This window comes from Pteropus medius, unplaced genomic scaffold (genome assembly GCF_902729225.1).
Source record: "Pteropus medius unplaced genomic scaffold, Ma_sr-lr_union100, whole genome shotgun sequence".
Taxonomy (NCBI): Eukaryota; Metazoa; Chordata; class Mammalia; order Chiroptera; family Pteropodidae; genus Pteropus; species Pteropus medius.
The window spans coordinates 2,167,852-2,188,391 of record NW_024350922.1 but is presented as its reverse complement, the minus strand read 5'-3'; the positions used below and the strand labels follow the sequence as shown (position 1 = coordinate 2,188,391).

Genomic DNA, 20,540 nt, shown 5'->3' with positions numbered 1-20,540 from the left:
CGATGTCACCTGGGCACCTTCTTCTGCGGAGTTCGTTCTTCTGCGGCTTCCATGCTGAGAAGGGTACACGGACAAACGCTGCTCCAAGGTGTGACTTATCAACTATGATTGGCGGGCCGTTCAAAATGGCAACTGTTGTAAAGCCACAGGGAGAAAGGGGGGGGTACCCTCCCCGCTCACCGCCTGGACCTTGCACGCTTTCCTGCATCTGCGGCCGAGAGCCCACAGTGCCACGTGCTTCCAGTGGGTGCTGGGGAGCCTTGCTGAGCCTGCCCCGGACATGTCATTCAAATTCTCCTTCCTCCAATCGACACACACTTATTCGTGTCATCGGGTGCCAGGCACTTTTGTGGACACAGAAGGACAAGGCTGTGCTTCATTTCACAGTAATGCACAGGCGCTTAGGGACGTTCAGGGTCGTCAGTGGGGCTGCCAAGGGCCACGCAGGTGCACGACGATTGTCATGACTTAGTGCAGCTCGCGGCTCGGGTGACGGTGTCGGCCGGTGTGCAGAGCAGGGTGGGGCTGCGTATTTGCGGCTGGGCAGCAAAGAGTGACCCTGTGTGGTGCTGGGACCGTGTGGCACAAACAGGCCGGCGTCACCAAGCCCGGGTCCCCGGGCGACGAGACCCAGGCAGGACTTCCTGGAAGAAACAGCGTCCTGGGGGGCTGTGTCCTGGGCTGCGGGTGTCGTCAGGTGCACCCCAGCAGATACCCATCCCATCCACCAATCACCTGGCCTCCTCCCTCGCCCGCATTCTTGCCCTTTCCGGGGACCCCTGCCCTTTCATAATTGCAGCTCCGGGAGCTCCTGCTGCTGGATTTTGGCGGCTGTGACACCTAATCGATAGCTTCCCTGACGACCTTCTCCCCAGCAAGGGCTCGGCACAAACTGATCGGCTACTGCCCGCCTGGGCTGAACTAAGCAGGTGTCGGCCCAGCCAGAGAAGCGACTGGTGGTGTGTGGTTTTGAGGACTCGTTCTACGGGCTGCTGGAGGAGATGGAAGACTGTGCCAACTGTCCCCAAAGCCTTTTTGAGCCCCTGTGCTCAGTGGGCCTGCTGGGGACACGGGCCGCAGAACAGTGTGCTCCACGTCCCAGCATCACCTGGACCTGGGCTGAGGGATCCTGGGGATGGACAAAAGGCCTGCAAGTCCACGTGCTCCAAATTCAGTCATCCGCATACGGCTCCCCCATTCTGGCCATGTGCTCACACTATCACTTTCTGTTTTCCTTTAAAATCCACTCGTTTAAGGTTTTTTGTTTTTTGGGTTTTTTTTTTGCTTACATAAATCTACTTTTTAATTGTTTTCTTAAAACTTTGTCAGAACCATAAATGGAGAACCAGTTTGTCTTGCCACAAACAGCAGGTAATTATAAGCATAGATGGGGGGGATTAAATGCGAACCCGGTGGTGTCGCCGTGCTGGGCGTGCCGGGCCGAGGGATGACAAACCGAGCCCTTCTCCCGGACTGCGTCGGAATGAGGGGCTGGGAGTGGAAGAGAGAATGAAGCGCGTTGTCACTGCGTGCTCTGACGTCTGTAACGAGTCGCCTCGGGTGTCACCCCGGGCCAGCGGGCGCACGGCGTGGTCTCCACTCGGGACACACAAATCCAGCCTCGCCCTTCGCTTCTACGAGCAGAGACACTGGGAGCACACACGTCACTCACCCAAAGTCAAAAGCAAGTTGACAGGCTCGCTAGAACCAGAGCCACGTCCACTGGGCCGAGAGGCCTTTCCCTTGTGGCGTGGGACCTTCGAGCAGCACCTACGTGCCCTCGGGAGAACCAGCCTGCTATCGTTAGTCCAGGAAGGCTCGGTTCTAGGCCACCCGCCCCTCTGAGGTGGCGGAGCCCTAGAAAGGGCTGGCGGCTCTGACACTGTGCCCCCAGTGCCCCTCCCCGAGGAGGAAGCCTTTTCTGAAGGGGTCGGGGAAAAGGAAGGCCCCACGGGCAGCTGTTAGCAAGAGACCAAGATGGGACCGAGGGCCGGATCCCCGTCCAGACCAAGCTCTACCTGAAAGCCGGGCGCTGTGAAGGTCACTGCCGAGTTATTAGCACCCGCAGCACATGAGCACCGGTGGGCACAGGCACTTCGTTCCGAGTCCCAGGGCGTTCCCCGGGTCCCTGAGCATTCCCCGTATCTGTGGGTGTTCCCCGTGTCCCTGTGTGCTCCCCGTGTCCCTGTGTGCTCCCCGTGTCCCTGTGTGCTCCCCGTGTCGGCTTCCGGAGGAAGGATGTGTGGAGAGAAAGCGTGGAGAGCCTGGCTGCTCTCTGAGCTCTGAGCGAAGGGTGCAGAGGACGCAGTCGCTGCCCCCCACTTCCCATAGCTCATCCGGGACTTCAGCGCCACCGCAGTGGACAGTCCCTGTGAACGCTGATGCTCCCCGGCTCACGGGCCTGCAGAGTCTCTCTGACCCTCCGTCCCCAAAGCCTTGAGTGCCTGCCTTCCCCTCATGCAGGGCGGGTTGGAAGCCCAGGTGGTGGTTGGTGGGGTGGGGGGCCACCCCTTGGACAAACTCTCAGCCAACAGGCTGTTTGCTTATGATGCTCAGGAGCTCTGGAAAGGTGAGGCCGCTCCTGTCCCGCTCACCGAGGGGCTCTTTCTGGAGACAGAGAGGACACGGAAAGCCCAGCGACGTGACAGAGAAGGAAGGAGAAGAAAGAGGGGCTGCTGGTCAGCAAGACACCGAGATTTAAAATCCAGACCAGCGAGAAACACCGCCAGGATCCAGCAGTGTCAGGGGTAAGAGGTGACAAAACGCTGGTTTCGGATCCCCCACCCCGCATCCACGGTCTGTGAGGAATATGTGCTGGCACTGGGGACGTGTTTAACTCATCCGCCAGGAATTCGAAGGATTCGTTACAAGATATAATACAGGTGACATCACAATGACCAAGACATGAAACGACCTGTGTCCATCAACCAATGAACAGATAAAGATGATGTGGCATACACACACACACACACACACACACACACACACACACACACCCCCTATATACATGAACATTACATAGATTGTATTTTGTATATTATATGTATTATTCAGCCATGAGAATAACGGCGGAAACAATGAGAAATCCTGCCATTTGTGACAACACGGATGGACCTTGAGGACATTATGCTAAGTGAAACCAGTCAGACAGAGAAAGACAAGTATTGTATGACATCACTCATATGTGGGATATAAAAAACGAAAACAAAAACAAAACAAATGAACAACAAAAAATAAACAGAAAACAAACTCACAGAGGCAGACAACAGATTAGGGGTCACCAGAAGGGGAGGAGGTGAAGGGAAGGGCAAAACGGGTAACGGGGTCAGTTGTACGGTGACAGATGGAAGCCAGGCCTGGTGGCGAGCACGGCGCAGTGTATCCAGATGTCGAATTATAGTGTCGCACACCCGAAACTCAAATGATGTTTTAAACCAGTGTTATCTCCATTTAAAGAAAAAGGAGAAAAGAAAAGAATTCTCCACGAATCCAATAGCAGAGAGTCGGGAGAGGAGGAAAATCGAAACAGGGAAAGTGAACTAAATAAATGATAGGAAAAAAGTCCAAATATGTTGATGGTCAGAACAGAAAAGAAAAAGTAAATCCTCTTATTCAGAGGTGGAGATTCGATTAGTTAAAAATACGGAACCGGCCAAATTCTGTTCGCCTACTAGAAACATATCCGAGATCATACGACAGTAAGATTATGAATTCGATCCGGAGTAAGCACACATTGATCACGACGCACAGCCTTTTTAAAAAGAAAAAGGGAAATCTCCAAGAGGAAGGACAAGTAACCAAAACTTTCAGAAAATAAGTACAAACGGGCAATAGACACTGTTAAACGGCTATCGGACTTTCTCGAACTACAAGGAGATCGCCTGGCTCTGAGAGTTGTGCCCTCCCCGGCCCCAAAGCCCGGGAAGTGCCATTCTCCGTCGTCGTAGCTGTGCGTCTGAGCGCGTCGTATAAATGGAGCCGCCCAGGACGATCTGTCTCTTTCACCCGGCATAATGCTTCCGAGAGCCCGCCAGGTCTCGGGCTTTCTTAAGGAACAGTAGATAAAGGTTTTCGACTAGGTCCTCTAAAATTGGACCTGTGGAGACACTTTGGCTCAGCCCTTGGATAATATACTAAAGAGCAGGTATGGCCACTGATCGAACCCAGAGTCCAGACAAAATCACGCAAAACCGACCCGGGAAGATCTAAAAATACCGCCTCACTGGGTCTCTGGCTCTGGGCTGCACTCGCTCCTCCCAGCTCCTCCCACGACGCCCCACCGATCTGCTATTTAAATGGAACCACGGCTTTTCAAACCGCTCAGACTCTGCCACGCCAGCCAGTCCCTCCTGAGCGGTGAGGTCGGAGCGAGGGGGCACAGTGGGCAGGTCACATGCCCTAACCGTGGGGTAGGAACCGCTGCTAGTTAGACGCAAACACGTAGGGGCACAGGGGCATGACTTACACGCCACCCAATCGCATCGCCAGAAGCTAGTTGTCTCCTCTCTCATCCTACTCAGACCTCTGAGGGCATCATGGAGGAGATCGCGGCCTGGTCGCTAAGACCTCTCTGTGCGTCTCTCTCTTGGGCAGAAAAAAGGAGGCTGCCCCTGGCAGAGCATGGCCCAGGCAACGGTATCTGGCCGGAACTCGGTTGCTCTGTTTGCCTTGTAGGATGAGTTTCTGTTTCCCGCAGACGGTGATTCTCATTTAGGATCACGATGTAAAGTTTCATGTTTAAGCAGAAGTTGTGCGTGGACTTCAGTACCATGGAGAGCACATCAGAGGCTTTGCAGCTATGCCCAGAAACAGACCGTGAAGATGATGGCCGGCGGCTGAAGGTTAGGGACCGCATGAGACTTTAACGGGGATGCTGATGACACTGACCGGCAGGCTCAAGTAGACCGCCCCAAAGGCAAGGCAAAGCCTGGGCAAGCCCCTCGCTCTCCCGCCCCCGGTCCGTGTCACCATGAGCGGGGGGCAGTGACCCAGCTGCAGAGAGCTTCTGTCCCGCAGAGAGGAAGCAGTGATGGCATCGTAAACTCGACATCCTCAGGGACTCTGCGCACGTCCGTGAATGACAGTGGGTAACGGGAGTTGCTGGCTGCCTCTCTGGAGGCCAGTCATGCAACCGAATGGGTTCGTCTGACCACGAGCCATCCCGGCTCCAGCTTCTTCACCTCCCCACAGGCAGGCTGAGGAGAGCCCACCTTTCCTCACCTGGACAAAGCTCTGTGCCACGCCTCTTGTCTTCCAGGCACGCTCGTCAGCCTGGTGATGGTCACAGTCCAGGAAGGGAGACCCACAACAGTAATAAGATCTGACCTGTGCCTATGACATCGAATCACTACCACGTCCTAGGAGGCAGGAAGACTTGACATTCTCATCTATGCAGGAGAAACCCAAGCTTAGACAGGTGAGGCTGCGTGCCCCAAGTCCAGTAAGTGGCAGAGGCAGGCTTAGAAAGCACTAGCGCCTGTTTTGAAGGTTCACCCTCTTGGAGTCACGAGGGGACAGCGTACAGGTAACACCTGGCCCACAGACACATCCTGGTTGGTCCACAAGTGTTCCATGAACGTTGTGAATCAGTGAGACAATTATAAATTGACAGTTTATATATTTTTTAAATGCCATACTTCAAGTTTTTTTTCTAAACAAGAAAAACATCTAAAAGATCTGGCAATACAGGAATGGCAAAAACTCTGTTGGGGTTGATGGGTGGTTGTCTCCTCTAAATGGGACAAGTCCTCCCTCTCCTTACTGTCCCGCAGCCAGCTTCATTCATTCGCGTGTGCCCAGAATCCCTGAGGACATCGAGATTGTGATGTCATCACTGCTACGAACTGCTTCTCCACAGGACGGAAGCTCTCTGCAGCTGAGTCACTGCCCCCAGCTCACGGTGACACGTTCGGAGCAGCTCAGGGCTCCTCCTCCTCCTCCCATCACACGTCCCTGGGCATCAGCCCCACGGACAGGGTAGAGGCACTCAGAGGTTCGTGTTTCAGAGACGACCTTGCTTGTGCAGTTGTCATCTGAATCATGTCCAAGTACGAGTAACTATAAAAATGGCTTCGCCACAAGTACCTCCCGGAGTCATTTACGCCCATTTCCTCCTCTTGATCCTCAGCAGGAAAAAAACAACTGAATTAAGTCAGGTTCTTGCCCTTCTGAAGAAATGACTGATAGACACAGATTTGGCCACGTTGCCCAAGAAGGAGATGTTTGCGCTGGAGAAAATACGGAAAAGGAGGCTTATAGTAGGAATTTTGCCACCACAGAGCTTTGCAGTGACTTAACTCATTTTTCACGGGATTAATAATTCAGATCCCACATTGTTTCAGCCCGAAGTGGCCATAAACTGCAGAGTTTAACCAACCACTTCTGAAAATGAGGATTGATCCTGGGGAATACTACTCCACTTCAAGCCATCTCGCTTGAGAAAAGCGAGAGCTGCTGGATGATTTCGTATCTTCATTAAAAACCATCAAAGCAGAAACACACAGCAAAGAGGCCTCCGGAGCAGAGAATGTTCCCCGGGCCCTGGCAGCTTTGGGGTGGTGGAGGGGGACACTCAGGTCCTGATTGCCTTGCAGGGAGCCGTTGTGATGTCCGATTCTGTTGGAAGGAAACCACCACACAGGCCCCCTGCGTCTAGCAACGCCACCAGGGCAGCTACCTTGCCATGCATGTTGATGAGGCCGGAACAGGAAAGAGAAACCGAGCGACACGCGCCTTTTCTGGTTGGGAACAAAGTGAATTCAACCTTCAAAGGATCTCAAGAGATTACACAGGAACACTGTGTTTATAAAAGACCTCGAAGCTCCCTGGCAAGAGGGACTGTGCCATCTGCCACCTGTTCGGGGGTGGCCCTGAAACCTTTAAGTTACAGGAGGATACGATTTCGTTCTTTGGTTAGTACAAGGTCACCTTCAGACAGACTCCTGGCCAGTCATACCAGCGGAGTAAGTTAGATTCAAACTCCAGCCTGTCACCCATAAGGGCCTGAAGGACAGCAGGCCCCGGGCAGATGTCATCGTCACTACCAGCAGCAGCGCCGTCCTCACTGCCACCACCTCGGCCTCTGTGCAGTCCATCAGCAAATCCTGCCACATCCCTCAGAATGTAACAGCTACTGCCCACCCCTCGTCCACTCGCCGCCACCACCACTACCGCGAACGCCTCCTGACCAGTTTCCCTGCTTCCGCCCCCTCGGGGGATGAGAGTGTCCTTCCCGATGGAGGCTGGACCCTTGACCCCTGAGCTCCAAGCCCCCCAGCGTCTCCCAGCTACTCAGAGAAGTCCAAGGCCTTGCGACGGCCAGCAGGGCCCTGCATGGCCTGTCGAAGTCACCTCCCAACGCGGCTCTGTGCTCAGGCCGCCGCAGCTGTCCTAGCCCCGACTCCCTCAGCCGAGCGGGCAGTGATCCCGCTGTCTTCAGAGCCTTGGCACCATTTCCCCCTCCGCCTAGAAGGTTCTTCGCCCAGATTGCAGCGTGCTCCGCCCCTTTGCCTTCCCTCCGGCAGGACCTAACACCACGCCCGCCCCACCCTCCTCCCCTGCCCTCCTCCTCCTCCGCGTTTTCTCCCCAGCGGTCTTAGATGCGGTTTACTCACCTGTCGAGTGACCACGTCCCCCCACCTGCAGTGAGGAAGCACCACAGGGCGGGGACTTTTGCGTTTACGTTTTTTTCCTGCTGTCCCCGCGATGACCTTCTAGCGCCGGGACACAGAGCAGGTGCTCAATGAACGTCTGGGGGAGTGGCGGCTGGGACACGGGCATCCGCGTCCCACATTCTGTTGCCCTGCCTCCTGAGACCCACGTGCGACAAGCCTGCCCAAGGGGTGGCACCAGCTTGTGGTCTCAGAAGAGACTCGGCAACTCATAGCCAGCCCTCGGAGCTATGGGTATACCGCCAGCGACGAGTTACCGAGCACCTCCCGGCCCCGCTCTGGGCTCTGGGGCCGCAGGTGTGAACCAGAGACACCCTCAGGGGTTCCAGTCTAGTCGGGAGATGGTCAGCGAAAAGAAAAATGGCTGGGCTGATTTCGGATTGCAGTAAGAAGCACGAAGTCATTAGAACAGGGTGCCGACGGGGAGGGCGAGCCAGCTCAGTCAGATTGGGTGGCTTGGGATCGCATCTCAGAGGAGGTGACACCTGAGCTAAAACCTGCAGGACGAGAAGCAGCCAGATCTAGGACACAGCAAATGCAAACACCCCGAAGCGTGGGCATCCGCCCCCTCCCATATCGGACTCGTCTGCCCTTTCGGCTCATTAAAGGAGAGATCTCCTTTCTCGCCTTTGCTTTTCCAGGGCTCGGCATGGTGCCTGGCATAGGGCAGGTGGTCAGTATGTGCACGCACAGCTAAAGCCAGCCAAACGGCGTTACTTGGTGCTTTGACCGCGGGCAGAGGCAAAATCATGGGGTGGATATATTTAAGAGACAGCATCCCGACAGGGCCACCCCCTTCATCCGTCCCCTCCAAACGTCCTATCTGCCCACTGAGACTTGAATAATGTGCCGCCTCCTCCAGGAAGCCTTCCCTATTCCCCCCTCCCCTTGCATTCTGCCGACTCTTCGTGCCGCTGCAGCTCCCCTTCAGTCTGTTAGCGGCGCCCATCGGCACCTGACTTCTGTAAAAACTCCCACGGACACCTCGCGACCCGTCGCACACTCAGCCCGGGGGCAGGGCCTGCGTCCTATTCATCTCCAGGCCTTCAGCGCTGAGCTCGATAGAGGGCTGATGAAAACAATCAATGACTAATGACGACGGCTAAGGCGCATTCGACACCTCCCACGTGGCAGAAATTTAAGGCGTTATCACTCACTCACTCCTCCCAGTGACTGTCCGTGGGAGGCAGTGGTAAGATCCGGCCTGCCGGAGGCACAGGGAAGCCACTGGCTGGTGGACACGCCCCTGAGGTGGCGGAACGCAGACCCCGACCCGTGCGCTCCGGCTCGAGGGCCCAAGCTTCTCATCGGTGTGCGGACGCGGCCCCCCTGGCAGTTTCTCTCTCCCTGTCGCGTCTGAGTCCACCTCTCCCGTTAGGCTGCCCCCACCTCAGCCTCAGAGTAGGCCTGGGCCTCCTGTGCCCAGCAGGGAGCCCCGAGGCCAGGGGGACCCTGAGCTGGCCCCCTCCTCAGCAGTGTGGTGACTCTGCACCCCCCCGTCATGGACGCCCTCTGAGTCGCCTCTGTCCCCAGCATACCAGAAATCCTGGGGCCAGTCCTCACCCAGCACAGCCCCTTTCATGCAACTAAGAGACTCTGCACAAAGCACCGACATCACCCTGCCCTGCCCTGCCCAGCGTGTAAGCCTCACACCACGCGCCACAGAATGGAAGGGAAGGGACTCTGCAGCCTGAGATTTTAAAGACACCCAGGCCTGCGTGAGCCCAGGGGCCCCTGCCCTTCTGAAGCCTGGACTATCTTGTGGTTAAAGGGCCATCTCGGAGCTCTGAGCCGCCGTGTCCCCAACACCTCCTTTTAAACGAAGACGGTATGGGCTGCAGGCTTGGCGCTGTGCAGCCACCGTAGGCAGCAAAACTCAATGGCACTTATGCTTCCAATGTCTTTGTTTTCACAATGACTTTCTAACCATGGCAAGTGTGCCGGCTTCCCACTTACGGTGGTTCTTTGAATAAAGTTGTTTTTTAAAAAGATGTATTTTAATTATACTGGCGTAGCGTGTGCTTGGTTTACAAACGCCCCGCACACGTCTAGGAGGATACGCAAAACCGGACGCCTGCGGTTCCTGCGGGGGAAGGGCACGCGCGGCGGGGACCCAGGCGGGGGAGGGGCAGAATGATTTCGTGGACTGCCCTTTGTCACTTTGGAAGTTCGCGTTCTGTGAACCTCTCTATTCTAAAACAGACACGCTGAAGGAAAAATAAGCCCAGTTCTTTACGGACAAATTATAATTTTTAAATGCGTGAACTTGAAAATACGAAGAGAGTAACAGCGGAGGTTGCGCCAGGTCTGGACAAATACCAGGAGGGTGGCGCTGGAATGTCTGAGCCCTGCACATGGCCACCCCCGGAGAATGGGGCACTGCCACCCCAGAGACGGCGGGGAGAGGGCCGCGGGCGTCTGCCAGGGCGGGCACCCCTGGTGTTCTTCCTCATGGGAGCCGGCGGCCATGGGCACTGCGATGGAGCCACTGTTGGTGGCTCTGATGTCACAGCTTGGGAGGAGATGCGCAGTGGGCTCGTGCCCAGGAAACCTAGGTGACACTCGAGCCCCAGGTGCCCCAAGCAGTACCTCTGGCCCGTGTCCCCGGAATGCTTACCCCTGGCCCCTGGCCCTACGCCGTCACCATGCAGAGAAAGCCCCTTGGACGCCGGACCAACAGCCCGGCTGTGTCACTTGACGGGCAGCAATTACCTCTGAAATGCTAAGTTACTTCTACTTACTGGTGGCTTTCACCGGCCTCGTCAAGCTGTCCCCTGGCCTGACAACAAAGCACTACAGCCATCAGTGCAGCCCAGGAGGAGAACAAAGTGGCAGAGAGCCTGGCGGTGGTGGGTGTTTGACAAATAAGTGGATTACCCGCCTGGGGTTGGTTCGGGGGGGACAGGGGGGTGGTGAGCGCTGCAGGTTCCGGCTGTGTGAGCTCTCAAAGGCCTCCAGCGTGACTCACAGCCCGGGGCTAACCTGCCCACGGCCCCAGCCACTGCTCCTACAGACAGCGCCCCCTCTCGGCTCCCAAGTGGAGCTGATCAGTAGGGAGCCAAGAGCTTCTGCCCTCCCCAGCCACTCAGGAATGATTCTGACCAAAGGGAAGGCGGCCCCTCTCCCAGCCAGCACCCAGATGCCCCAGGTCCCAGCACCTGCTGTGGACTGGCTCCGCCCCCACTGGCCAGGGGCGTGCCTCCAGCAGCCTGCGGGGCACGTGTCCACCGCCTGTCTTGTCATCTGGTGGGTGTCAGCCCGCATGTTCTCTCATTTCAGGACAGACGCTGTCAGGGGGATGGCATGGATGCCAATCAAAAATCGAAAATCGGTACAGCTCCATGACCAATCAGAAGAGACCCTGCCGGCTGCACACACAAGCAGGATCTGGGGGCTCCCCGCCGTGTCAGGCACTCAGCACAGGTCCAGTGGGCCCCCCGGCGAAGGCCACCTCTGGGCATCAGAGTTTCTATCCGGTGTGGAAGCAGGATATCTCCCTGAAGCCGAGATACATCCACCCAGCGTCAGAGCCATCCCGACAGCACAGACATTAAAATGTGGGGAGAACACGCTTCTTAGAAGCTATGGTGAGTGATATCTTCCTGTGTTAACAAGTCCAAACGGCCTTAGCCAATGGCTTTGGGGGAAGCCCATTCTTTTTTTCTGTTCTTTTAATTTTTCATCGCAAGCTCTTCCGCTGTCCCTCTAAGCTCCAGGGGGAGCGAAGCCAGCTCTTCAAAAAGCCTCCTTGGGCAGTGACAGTTCTGCTGGCTCGCCGAATGTCCCTCAGCACCCATGGAGGAATCAACATCACTCTCCAGCACGCTCCAGGCTGACAGAGAGCCGTGGGGAGAACGGGGGGGTTAGGAGCTCGATGGTGTCGTTTAGCCGGCGTGTGTGACGTCTTCCTGGACAGAGGTGGGGGAACAACTCCTTCTGAAGACGTGTCTGCCCGGGCACCGTGACCGCGTGCGTGAGTGCACGCGTGTGAGGTGTGAGCTGCACGCGTCTGTGCGCGCTCGGCCAGCACGGATCGCTGCGTGTCCTGTGGTGGTCACTTTGTTAAAGGTGGTTAAAGCCTCCTGCGTTAGCTACGGCCCTCGCCTCTGCCTTTGGTTTTATTCCTTCCTAAAGTTTGTCCTTCTAGATTGATTTCTTGATCAAATGAGCCGGGCAAGGTGACAGACCATATGCTGTGTTTTTACCCCCTTCTTATTTAGACAGTTGCCTCCAGGGCAAATACTGTGTCTCCCTTGCCTTCCGCCACCCCAAGAACACCACCCACGTTGAACAAATAAGTGATCGGGGTTAGGAAGTGGCGTCTGAAATTCAGAGAGCAAGCTCATCCTTCGAGACGCCGACCCCGGAGCACGGAGTCGATGGCCACGTGTTCCCGTGGTCCTGTTGGCCTCCCTCAGCGCCTCCAGAGGCCGTTCACCCTCCAAGACACTGCCCCCTGCCCCACCCCTCTGGCCCATCCCCGAAAACTGGCCAAAAGGACAACACTTCACACGCAATTCAGCCCCCGCTAAGATTCTCGAAATGACTGGGCAAGGCCCAGTTTACATCTCTTTATAGAAGATGAAGACTAGAATGTTCTGCCCCACCCCCAAGCCCCAGAGGATGAGAACACCGTGCATGTGACCTGAGCTCGGGAGCTGTGTCCTCACACACATGGGCCGCCTTGCTTTTCACAGGATGGCTGGCAGGTCGGGCACCACTCCCAGTCTAAAGGTGAGCAGCCTGACGCCCAAGCATGTGAAGTGACTCATCAGCCCTGGGGAAGGGGCGGAGGGGAAGACAGGCGGGATGGAGCTGGAGCAGGGCCGGAGGGAGAATTTGGGCCCAGGACCCCACATTGCCTGTCATGAAACTCTTTTCCAGCACTTCACACATCCCTCAGCCCTGTCTGGTGACAGCAGCAAGGGCAGAAACCGGTGGTTTCAGCGCTAACAGTCCTGGTGGTGACCACGGAAGCGCTGGTAGCGGGGACAGTGGCCACGACAGGTTTCCTGCCATGTGTTTATGTGCCTCCACACACAGTGTCTCGCTCACTCTTCAAAACCACGTCCCGCGGTTGTCATGCCGGGGACCCCCAGACCACTGCGTCCAATCCACCCCCGGCCTTCTGACGGCGGTCCAGCCCGGCTCCCCTGTCGGCCCGGTCTCACTGTCCACCCGGCCAAGCTGCCAGCCAGTCCCCCTCCAGGCCCAGCTGCTGCCGCGGGGAGGACACTGGCCCAAGGGAGCCAGGTAAGATGCACAGGCGAGGCGAGCGTCGGTGGGGGCCTCAATGAATGCCTAAGGCCAGGGTCCCACCGCAGAGGGCAGGCTCCCCTCGGCGGTTGGAACTGGGCTGGTCCCCAGGAGGGAGAGGGGGTCTTGCTGGGGGCGAGGAAGGTGGACTCCGTCCCCCGTCTCTCTGGCTGTGTCGCCCTGCCTTCCGGCACTGGTTGCCACCTCCGGGCTCATCTCCTCTCCCACAGAAAGAAGTCTCCGTGCGGTCGGGAGAAAAGCCTTTAATTTTCCATCTAATTTGGGCCTCTGGGCCCAGGAATTTATCCCCAGGGCCTTGGCCGTGGGCAGGCCATATGAAACCGGCTGCCAGCAGCTCTGCACCTCCGCCCTCGGAGGCCACGTCCCCCGTGATGGGCGCGAGGGCTCTTGGCCACATCTCCCCAGTGGACAGCAGCTTTTTGATGGCGCGCCGTGTGGGGCCGTGGTTAGAGCACTTGGCTGGCAAAGCACACATGCAACACACGCGTGTGTGAGTCTTTGTGCGACAGTGTATGCCAGTGATGGCTGGTCCTGAATCTCACCAGCTTGCTTTGTGACCTTATTCCAGATGCTCTCTCTTTTGGGGATTACAGTGTTCACATCTGTAACATCAGGGGGGCAGCAGGCAGAGGGAAGACCATCATCTCCCTTGCCACCCAACTCGTGAGATTCGAGAACCAGGTGAGAACGTGGGTTTTAAAGGATCCCAGAAATCCCCGTCATTTCGGCAATTAATGCGTGTCACTCTAGTGATCATCAAGGATGAAACGTACACAGAGGAACATTCTGGAAGTCACGGCAGCGGCATCCAAACAGGGCAGTACTACTACCTTATGCAGAAATGGCCACGCACAACCGGACCTCCCGGCTGATTGTTCTTTCAGAAACATTAAGAGGGAAAGGAAGGGTGTCAGACCCTGGGAAGCGGGGGGCTGGAGGCAGAAGTGGAGCTGTCAGTGAGCTCGCTGTTAAATAAAACCTACCAAGACTCGGCTGAGAATTTTAGCAGAATCCAAATGTGCTATAAAAAAAAAAAATAAAAAAGGCACGGCTCCCATCTCGAAGGTTCACAGCTAAGCTGGCTTTGAATCACACATGCCAAGGTTAAAAATAAAAAGCAGCCATCCCTGAATGGCACGGGCTCCGAGGAGGAGGCCCGAGGTGTGGCGTTTGGCGGTGAGCGGGGAGAGGGGCTGGGGCAGGTGGCAGGTGCAGGGGATGGTCTCTACCAGCCGGATACTCTCACCAGTTTGCACTTAAAAGGCACTTCCACTGGCAAAGACTTTGTTGATGATTTTCCCCTGAGGAAACCCTGCTGTGAGCATGGTCATGGCTGATCCATGCAGGGCTCTGCAGGTCACCGGCCCACTCCCGACCCAGAGTCTGGCTCCAGCTCCGTCCTCGCACACCTCAGATGCCTGTGGGTCACAGCTCGGAGAGCACCAGCCCTGTCGTTCTGAGCCGCCCCATTCCATTAAGCCAGCATATCAGTGCTGGGGCCACCCACAGGCCAGCTGCCTGCCCTGCGCTCCACGGGAGACCGACCGTGTATCTGTCCACTTCCCGAGGACGGCACATGTCCCAGCCCTGGCCCCCACAGCCATGACCACTGCGGGCCAGGGCTAACTGACAGAGGTGACGAGGCAGCCCTGCCGACCCCTTCCTTGGAAATCCAGACCGCATTACAAGCCCGGTGGACACCCCTTCCGAAGAAGTTGTCCTTTGTCCAATACACTTAGGACTTTCTGCTTCCTAAAGGGTTTGCTTTCTTAAAACATTTAAGATTAGCCTCTGCCACCATATCGCTTCTCTCCATTTCCATGCAGACATTCCCAGGGGTCAGGAGGGTGGTGAGGTTTCGGGGAGCCATGCGTTACGGGGAGCCCGTACATTACACCTCACCCCCAGGGGCCAGCCCTGCACCTCAGCACCACACAGGGCTCGGGGGGTGAGCGGACACTGAACAGTGGAGGCTGCCGCCTTCCAGAAGCTTCAGGCTGTCCCCAGACACCACCAGCCCGGGTGACCCTCACCGTGGCAGTGCAGCGGGGGAGTGGCCAGTCTGTGTCTGACTGGCTGCCCCCAGGACCCTGGCCAGCCTTCATCTGGGCGCCCACCAGCACCCCAAGTTCCACACGCTGGTTTAGAAGCGTCGCCCGGTGCCATACTTTTAAAGTGCTTTAGAAAGGCGGGGGGAGGAAGATGGGGCAGGGCTGTCTTCCAGCCCACTGTGATGGAGGGAGACACCCAGGCTGAAAAAACTCAGTGTTAGGAATGAGCTCAAGCAAACTGACAATCCAGGCTCCCTCCCACTACTAATTTGGGGTCCGAGGGGTGGGGTCTCAGCCCAGAAAAGGCTGCAAATGGACCTGCACATGAGCCGGCAGTGGGGCGCCTTTCTCTTGGCACCCGGCCCATCTGGCCTGGACCACGGGGACCTCGCCCAGGTGCGGTGCCCTGCCACAAGGGGGCCCTGTTCTGACTCTCCATCCTTCCCAGGGTCCTTCAGATGGATGCCAAGAAAGACCTGGGGGTGTGGGGGTAGGGTCCTGCTGCTCCCTCCCTGGGCACCTGCTCCAGCGCAGAGGCTGGACACCGGGCCAGCTGTCCGCTTGCCCTGGGACTTGGCTAGACCTCTCCCTTCCCACTGGCGGCTCCAGTGACAATGGCCTTTTACCAGGTGCCCGTCGACATAATCACGGGAAGTTCTGGGTAAATCCTTCTGCTAGTGTCCCCCCACGTGCCAGCCCGAACCCACACGACCAGCTGGGTAAAGGGAAAGAGAACCCGCAGGCGGCGGCTCTGAGGCTGGAGCCCAGCGGGGACCGGCGCGGAGGGCGCCCCGCCTTACCTGTACCAGTCCAGCCCGCGCCCGTAGTTCCTGTCGAAGAAGTGGGGCTCCGTGCCCAAGGCCCGCACGTCCGGGTGCACGCGGATGAACTCCAGCACGGCCCGCGTGCCCCCCTTCTTCACGCCCACGATGAGGGCCTGGGGCAGCCGCTTGGTCCCCAGTTTCGGGGGCGCCGAGTGGTTGGCGGCCGCGAGGCGGGGCGCGGGCGCGGCGGGCGCGCTGGGCGTCGGCCCCGGGGGATCGCAGGGGCGGGACTTCGGGAGAAGTTTCTGGCCGCCCGAGCTGGGGCCACGGAGGCAGCGGGGCGCGCCGAGGAGGCGGCTCCTGCCCAAGTCGTCGCAGCAGCACAGGAGGCTGTAACACAGGTAAGTGCAGGAGAGCGAGAGCGTGAAGGCGAAGAGCAGCCTGCGCGCCCTCCGCGGCTGAGGTGGCCCCGCGCGGCCCAGGACCCTATAGGCCATGGCTCCCTGGGCCCGCGCCGGGGGGCATGGTTTCCAAGCGCGCGGTGGCGGCGGCGCTGCCGGGGCCCTGCGGCCGCCTAGAGGGCTCGCGCGGCACTGCCCGGGCCCCGCGGGCCGGGCGTGGGGGGCGCCGTCTCCCCCCGGCGCTGCCGGCCGGGGCGCGCACCATGCCCGGCGGGCCCTCGGGGCGCAGGCGGCGGCGCCTGCAGCATCGCCCGGTCCTGGGCGGCGGGGCTCCGGGCGCTCCTCCGCCCCTAGGCGCGCCGGGCGAGCTGCGCGCCAGAAGCCCCGAGCCCCATCGCGGATCCTCGGCCGCGGCGCGGCGTGCGGGCTGGCGGCGGACCGGACGGTGGCGCTGGCGCGGGCCGCGTTCCGGCTCCCCGGGAAATGCCGAGCCGAGCCGCTGCCGGCTCTATTTAAGGAGTCGCCTGACGTCAGCCGCGCGGGTCCCCCGAGCCCGCGCCCCGCCCGGGGACCTGGCCCACCACCCCTCCCAGGACACACGCCCCAGGCCCGCCCTGCGCAAGCCACGCCCGAAGGAGCCCTGGCCAGCTCGGGGCGGGGCTGGGAGTCGGCGGAGGCGTTTACTCCTCTGGGGGCTGGACACCCGCACCACGCTGGCCTCCCGACACCCAGGGGTGGGAACCGGGTCGAGGTCGCGCCGACATCCAGACCCAGACATAGACCCAGGCGCAGACGCAAGCACCCTGTACTGATAAGCGGTCCCACCGCGCCGACACGCACGCACGCACATACACAGGTACACACGTCCCTGGGCGGGACACTCACCCCCACCCCCACATGGGGCGGGGAAGGAGAAATCTCCCACCCCGGGCACAGAAACAGCGACAGGGACACTCCCCTCTCCCCCCACCCCATCTCACCAAACAGACACAGAGAATCAGACATCGTGCAGTGCGCGCACACCCGCGCGGGACGGGGACACCCGCGCGGGACGGGGACACACGCTCTAGACCGGATGGGTGGAGGAGCCGAGCGTGAGTGAGATTTTGTGACTATTCATGGAGCTCCTTAACCTCCCCACCCCCCGCCCCACGCGCTGACTCACACCCATGCGGCTCGCTCTGTCTCACACCCATGGAGCGCGCCCCCATCTCGCTGTCACCCCACTCTTCCCGGGCCTGGCGGGAGAGCGAGCCCCCTACGACCCGACTCCGTGCGGCGCGGGCGGGCTCCTCTCTTAGCGGCCGCCCCCTAGCGGCGGACCGATCCCTGGGGAGCTGTTCAGGGTCCCCCAGGGCCCCGCAGGTCCAGGACGCTGTGGACTTCTTCACGCGGTGGCACAAGGAGAGGAAACAGGGCGGGGAGGACGTGTCCACGAGCACTTCCACCTCGAATGATGCCTAAGACTGCCCAAGAGACAGTTGTCTGCGACCACGTCCAGAGCAGGCTCAAGCCCCAGTACTGGGGTAAGTGACCCCGCTGGTAGATCGGAACCGTGGGTCAGAACAGGCCTACATGATGGAGGCCCAGAACTAAGTTGTAGCTCCATGACAATGCCAAGCCCCTGGGGCCAGGTGTTTACCAAGTGAGTACCCCTTCAGGACGTGTGAGTGACCCCGCCCCCCCAATACACACACACAGAGCTGAGCATCCGTCTTCAGAGAATAACGCCATCGGGCTCTGTGGCCTAGACACAGCCAGCGAATATTTTGTCCCTACACCCTGAGCATCCCTAGGAAGTTCAGGCCAAGCCGTCTGCTGCGGATGATGACAATAGCTACCAAGTTTGTCTGAAGCACTGGGTGTGTGTCAACGCGTTTAATCTTCACCCCAACCTGCCATCATCCCCACATCACTCCATCTCCTCAATCTAGTAGCCCCCATTTATCAAGCGCTTGTTTTGTGCCGGGAATGTGCGAATCACGTGACCTGCGGTACCTCTGTCATCTCCAAAGGGACAGAGGCACCGCTGTGATCCCTCGTGTGTAGTGAGATGAAGCCTCAGTGAACACATCCTCAGGAACGGACAGAGCTGGCGTTAAGCCCAGGCAGCCCCGTCCCAAGGTTCAAAGTCTCCTCACAGCGCTTCCCTTCCCCGACTTCCTGTGACTATTCACGGAGTTCCATCCCAGAGCTGGACTACCTCGTCTAGATCTCTTCTAAAATCTGACGCTTAGGACCGAATGAGGGATTCCAGGTACAGACTGCCAAGTTCAACAGGACTCCGGCTTCTCTGCTGTAAACTCTGTTGCTAGTGCTACCGGCTGTGACGGCATCATCTTTTTCTTGTAGCTACATCACACTGCTGACACCTCAAGCTGGCAGCCAAGTCACATCTCTAAGTGTTTCTCACAAGTGCTGCTGATTAAGGCACATCGGCCCCACACTGTGCTTCGTACAGTGGGCTTTTTTGGATCGAACATGTGCGTCCTTACACATTTGACCTGATTAAATTGTATCTCGTCTCATCAGCTCACTGCTTCAATGGTTTTTCTTTTTTTTAAAGGTCTACTTGAATCTTGGATCGGAATGTAGCTCTCGTTTATTCCAAAAGCAAGAAGAAGAAAGAGTGGATCCGAGCAGCTTTGCTCTTGATTCCAGGTGTACCCGGGGCAAGTGGGTTGACCTCTCTGAGCCTCAGTTTTCTCGGCTGTAAAATAGGGGGTTACGACGAGCTACAAAACCCGCTGGGGTTCTGTAATTCAAGGCATGAAGCTTCATGTCATCTCCATGTTTGATTACAACTTAATTAATCCCGCACTCAAAATGCTAATAAAAATGTCAAAACAAATATGTTGAAAGGAATTCTAATCCATACTTTCACATTGTGAACCTGTTATTTCTGTACTTCATTGTCAAAATTACACAGTTAAATGTGGATTAATCTACTCGACAAGCACTTTTTTCCTAGGGGAGGGAAATGTAGATATAGTTGTTTCTCACAATTCTGTGCTTGGCTACATTTACAAATTATTTTTATCTTTGAAATTCCTGGGTACTCAGATGCATCCAAGCCAGGCAGATCTACTTCTTCAAATTTCCACCCAGAAATGACTGTGACTTAGGTAGAATTCTTCAGGGAGTGAGACACCCCATCTCATTGCCTTCCACCCCCTTTTTACAGTTGTAACATGATTCTCCTTTGGGGGGATCGGGGAGGCTTATGCTGGGTCGTGTAGTTTGCCAAAGACACTCAAACGAGATATATTTCTTCTTCTGTTACATGAAAGGTGCAGATGCCTGCAGGCTGGCAGGGCTCCATGGGGCTAGGGACCCAGGCTCCACCATGCACTTCCGTTCCCAAGTGGCCGCGTAGTCCAAGATGACTTAGTCGTTTCCAGCCATCATGTCCACATTCTGGACACAGGTAAGGGAGAAAGGATGGAGAGAGTCCTGACGTGTCCCTTTGAGGACATTTCCAAGAAGGCGCCTGCATATTCAGTTGGTGAGAATATTGTCACACGGCTTTCTAGCTTCAAGGGATCCTTTGAATTGTGCTCTTCACTCTGGGTGGCTAGATGCCTGGCTAATAGTTGGGCGTTTTGTCACCCAGAATGAGCTGAAGAAAAGTCCTGGTGAGCAGCTAGTAATCTGATTCTTTTCCTGTGTGGTCTGTGTGGGCTGAGGCTAGTTCCAGGGCTGATCATGATTTTCTAATCATCCTTCGCGGAAAGCAACTCAGATTTTTCCGGCGAGCATCAGTCACAGAACTTGTGTCACAACTGTTGGAAAAGAGAAATTTCTTCACCCGAGATGATGAGCTAGTGCAAAAGAAGCCCGAAGCTTCTGGTGGCTGCCTCTGCCATCAGGAGGGGAAAGCTGGAGAATGAATCGAGCACAGCAAGAGCAAGAGTGAACCTCTGAATCTAGCCAGAAGTGTGGTCCCTGGACCTTTTTTTTTCTTTTGCTACGACTTTTTAGTTATCTTTCTGTTACTTGCGATAAAAAGAATCCTGGCTAATACAAAAATAAAAATAAAAATAAAAAATTGCCACCTCGATTACAAGGAACAGGGGACCCTTGAGTAAGAAATGGTGGAGGTGGGCGGGACCTCATTTTTTAAGGCTATGCCCAGACTCGGAATGGAATCTTCCAACATGGGAGACAGGCGTAGGGTTCAGCGGTGTTCCTTCCCCATCTTCTCGACAGCTCTTCTCACCTTACTTATCTCTTTCCACTCATAATCGTGTCCCCAACCCCTTTATTTATGAATCAGTAAGGGTTTCTGAGTTGCAAGCAACAGAAACCGACGTTAGCTGATATAAGCAAACAGGGGACTTCGGAGTCGCTCAGGCGGAAAAAGAACTTGAAGATGGC

At 57.1% G+C, this 20,540-nt stretch overlaps 1 protein-coding gene across 1 annotated transcript in view; it reads right to left on the bottom strand.

Annotated features, from left to right (window-relative positions):
* Window positions 1-16,288, bottom strand: part of HS3ST2 (heparan sulfate-glucosamine 3-sulfotransferase 2) — a 62,550-nt gene extending 46,262 nt beyond the window's left edge. Inside the window, exon 1 of the mRNA XM_039840239.1 lies at window positions 15,799-16,288. Coding sequence (XP_039696173.1) covers window positions 15,799-16,259 — 461 coding nt within the window. The 5' untranslated portion in view covers window positions 16,260-16,288. The remainder of the gene's footprint in view (window positions 1-15,798) is intronic.
* Window positions 16,289-20,540: the final 4,252 nt, after the last annotated feature.